Source organism: Eucalyptus grandis, chromosome 3 (assembly GCF_016545825.1).
Source record: "Eucalyptus grandis isolate ANBG69807.140 chromosome 3, ASM1654582v1, whole genome shotgun sequence".
Lineage (NCBI taxonomy): Eukaryota > Viridiplantae > Streptophyta > Magnoliopsida > Myrtales > Myrtaceae > Eucalyptus > Eucalyptus grandis.
In genome coordinates, this window is record NC_052614.1 from 6,915,381 (window position 1) to 6,919,237 (window position 3,857).

General features: G+C 47.6%; 1 protein-coding gene across 1 annotated transcript; it reads left to right on the forward strand.

Annotated features, from left to right (window-relative positions):
• Positions 1–477: 477 nt before the first annotated feature.
• LOC104436307 (pathogen-associated molecular patterns-induced protein A70) lies at positions 478–1,820 on the forward strand. Its single transcript, XM_010049042.3, has one exon. The coding sequence runs from the start codon at positions 580–582 to the stop codon at positions 1,591–1,593; it is 1,014 nt and encodes a 337-aa protein (XP_010047344.2). The 5' UTR covers positions 478–579; the 3' UTR covers positions 1,594–1,820.
• Positions 1,821–3,857: the final 2,037 nt, after the last annotated feature.

Below are 3,857 nucleotides of genomic sequence, written 5' to 3' on the forward strand. Positions count from 1 at the left end.
ACCAACTGGTTCGATTCACCAACGAACAAAGTTAAAAAGACCAAATTCAACATCGGGTCAGCACCCGGCATTTCGCGCTACTGGCCCGGCCCGATTGAATACAATGAGCCCACCAACAAGTTGACTCTTTGGTCAACGATACTTTTATCAAGCCCGTTACAAGGCCCATTGGGCCTGCCCATCGTTCCCGCACGGATCCCTTTTTCAGGCTCTCTGGCGACCGCGCCGCGCTCCAGACGGTCGAACAGCTGTCCTGTCCAGAGGTGCAGCCTGCGTGGGCCCTTACGGGCCTTACCCAAGCGCCATCACCGCCTCGCGTTTCCATCCACGTTGGCGCCGTTTTAATTTTTTGTCCGCTTCTGGCAAACCCACTCACGCTCCTCCACGTGTCCCCTGCGGGCTCGGTCGCGCGTCAAAGCGACCCTCGAAAGATATAGCAGAAAACTCAAAACCCCAACCAGACGAGAAGAGAGAGAACGAGAAAATATCCCCCCCCCCTCCCGAGGACCACAAAACTCTTACCTCTTCGCTTCCAGTTCAAAACCTCTCTCCTCTCTCTCTCTCTGTACCCCTGAAGCCATGCTCGAAGCATCGGTGACCGGTGCGCCGTCGATCTGGGCGACCATGAACAGCTGGTTAACGCCCAGCGTCTTCTTCGTGCTCCTCAACCTCATGATTGGCACCATTTTCATCATCTCCAGCCTCAGCCCCCACAAGCCCAAGGAGGGAGAAGAACAGGAGCCACACCAGCAGCAGCATCTGCAGCAGCAGCAGCATTATTACGAAGAGAGCCCAAGATCCCAGCAGCTCCCCAGATCTCCATCCGTGCTGCAGAGGCTCAAGTCCATTCGCTTTTACAACTTAAGATCCCAAGAACCCGACACCCATTTCGGCAGAGCCCCTGAAGTGGAGACCCATTATGGGTTCTCGCAGCAAAGTCCCGAGCTTGAGCGAGAACAAGAGCGGGGAAGCGAAAAGGCGACGCCTTTCTTGGCCAGATCTACTTCCGTGCTGGAGAGGCTCAAGTCCTTCGACCTCTACCGATATGTGTCCCGAGAAGGCTTCTTTTCGCCGACCCACGGCAGCTCTGAGCAACCCCTGAGGCGAGAACAACAGGGAGCCCAAGACGAGGAGGAAGAACAAGTTGACCCGGCTGGAGATGAAGAACTAGAAGAGCCGGAACTGGAAGATGTTGAAGAAGAAGAGGAAGAGGAAGAGGAAGAGGAAGAGGACGAGCAGAGCTTCGACGACGTGTACAGTCAGCTGAAGGAGAACCATGTCGAGAGGACCAAGTCCGACGCCAAGCCAGCATCGGGCGAGATTCTGGCTAAGCTCCCGAGGAAGATGAGGAAGTCCGCGAGCGTGAAGTCCGCCTTCGCGCACTTCGAACCCGACGACGCCGTGGAGGCGCGCCGGCCGGCGACGGTGAGGGAAGGGAAGGGCAAGTCGGGCGGCCACCCCGAGGCGGCGGACGAGGAGGTCGACGCGAAGGCCGACGACTTCATCAACAGGTTCAAGAACCAGCTGAAGCTGCAGAGGCTGGACTCCTTCACGAGGTACAGGGAGATGATCACCAGAGGGAGCAGCAGGTAAGGGGGAGAGAAGCCGTGTACTTTTTCCTTTTGTCGGGGGCGGTGCTAGTTTTTACAGTCTGTATTTTAGGGGGTACATGGATGGAATTCGGGCGATCTTTAGGGCGGTGGTGTTCCTTTCCATGGGGGTGTAGATTGAAGTTTGATCATCGTGGCGGTACCGGTTGTTGAACTTTTCCCGTTCGAGGATAAAATGAAAATAGGCGCTTACATCGGCAGCTTTTTCTTCTTCTTTTTCTTCCTCATCATTCGGTGGTTTGATTCCTCTTTTAGCATCATGTGCGCTGTAGAATTTGGGGAGCAGGAAGTGGGGTCGTGCTGCTTTGAATTGGCTCTGTCCTTGTTCTTGGGTTTAGTTGAGACTTCAAGAAGAGCGCCGAAAGAGCAGAATTTATTGAGAAAAAAAGAAGGGTAACACAGTACAAAATCCTTCCTTGGATTCCTGGGTGGCGACCGATGGACCATGGTGGATACAAAAGCGTGGCCACTTCGATTTGCGTGCAGGAGTCTGTTTTTAGATGTGCGCGTTCAGTGATGTGCACAGTAATTTTGACTTTTTACTTAATTATACAATATCATCCCTGATTTTTAAATTTACGTGATGTAGTCTCAGAAAAACTTTGCTTTAATACGTAATATCGTCTCTAAATTTTAAATTTCATTTAAGAAGTATTGATAAATATTCAGCATGGTATTTAGATCATACGAAATGTTTGAAAGTTAATGGACCTGCAGGATTAAAGTTAAAGATTATATTGAACAATTCTGGACGATATAAAACATCAAATTAAAGTCTGGAAATCATATAAAATAAATTAAAATTTTATAAACACTGCATGTTTGATTAGTATTCATCGTGGATTTGTCATTTTGCCCTAAGAAAACAGCTTTGGCGCACGTCGGGTCACATGGTTCCCCTGCTTTGGTGGGTACTTTAGAATTGCAGGAAATATAATAACATGAACGTTGGCAAGTAGCAGCTGGGCAATCTACCAGGATGCTCGCAGATTCTTGGTCAGTGAATACTGAATGGTAAGCATCAAAGGCGTGGGGGGGGGGGCATTCTGGTAAAAGCCTAGCTAACCTTCGTTCCCCGCCAACCTTCGTCAACATTCAATTATGGTCTTTTCTCGAAAGTCGTGAAAGGATGAGCAGATGAGGGAGATTTTCCAAACGAAGCGAAGCTGTTTCGACCACGTGCGGCACGTGGGGGGTTTGGACCCGACCCGACCCTCCTGTGTCCCAATTCCCAATTCCCCATTCCCAACCGAGCCGGTAGATTTCGAAGGAGGCTGCGAACGGGGTCGAATGTTCGTGTCGTTTAGTGAATTTGTTTTGGTCGAAATCGGTCGCCGTGAAAAGTGGTTACCCGCGTGTCGATGTTTTGCGCGTCAGTGTTTCGTGTGGATGGTAGCTCCCACGTGGCGCCACGTCACGATTCATAAGCACGCTTGTCATGCCCCGTCTTACAACCATAGTATATACCCTATTTTACCGTGATGCGTTAGATACCTTTGCATCGAGTTAAAGTGGCTTTCGAGCCTTTAAGTCGATGCTTGGAACAGGTTTTAGACTTTATTAAAACATCATCTCAAATTTGACACGAGATATCCGATAATATCCGAATCAATTCGTTATGTGTAATCTATTCTCCCATGACATTATGTGCACAGAAAAAGTTGTCGATGACCTCATTGTCAAATCATGAGTATTTCGATTTAAAACTTGTCGACATCGATAATAGGTTTGAACACGAAAAAATATCTTGATTTTGCTCGCCCCATCATGGACTCAATGCCTAGTATTGGGTGATTGGTGCAAAAAAGGATTGGGTAGCTTGCAAGTAGCTCCCCTTGTTCAGATGTTGCTTTCATTTATATGGGCATAAGCGGATCCGACACCTCGAAATTGGACCCACCGACCCACCTCCTCTGTCAAACCCATCCCCATTTACCAAGAAAAAAGAGAGGAAAACGACAAATATTAATTTATTTTTAAATTTTTAAATTTTATCAATTCGGTTATAGCTCTTTATCCGAAATTCTTATCTACTCATTTGTCCTTGACAATATACCATATTGAATGGTCGGTAATGATTAGACTGTTATCTTACATTGAATGGTCGGTAATGATTAGACTGTTATCTTACGTTAATGATAAAATTGACTAAAACGATTTTATGAAACTTTCTTGCAAAATTTACGACTAAACTAACAAAATAATAAAATTTAGATCGAAATGTATGTCGGTACAAAAAGTTAAGAT

Excerpts from the sequence above, each read along its gene's own strand:
- LOC104436307 (XM_010049042.3), top strand. The coding sequence starts at position 580 with ATGCTCGAAGCATCGGTGACCGGTGCGCCGTCGATCTGGGCGACCATG.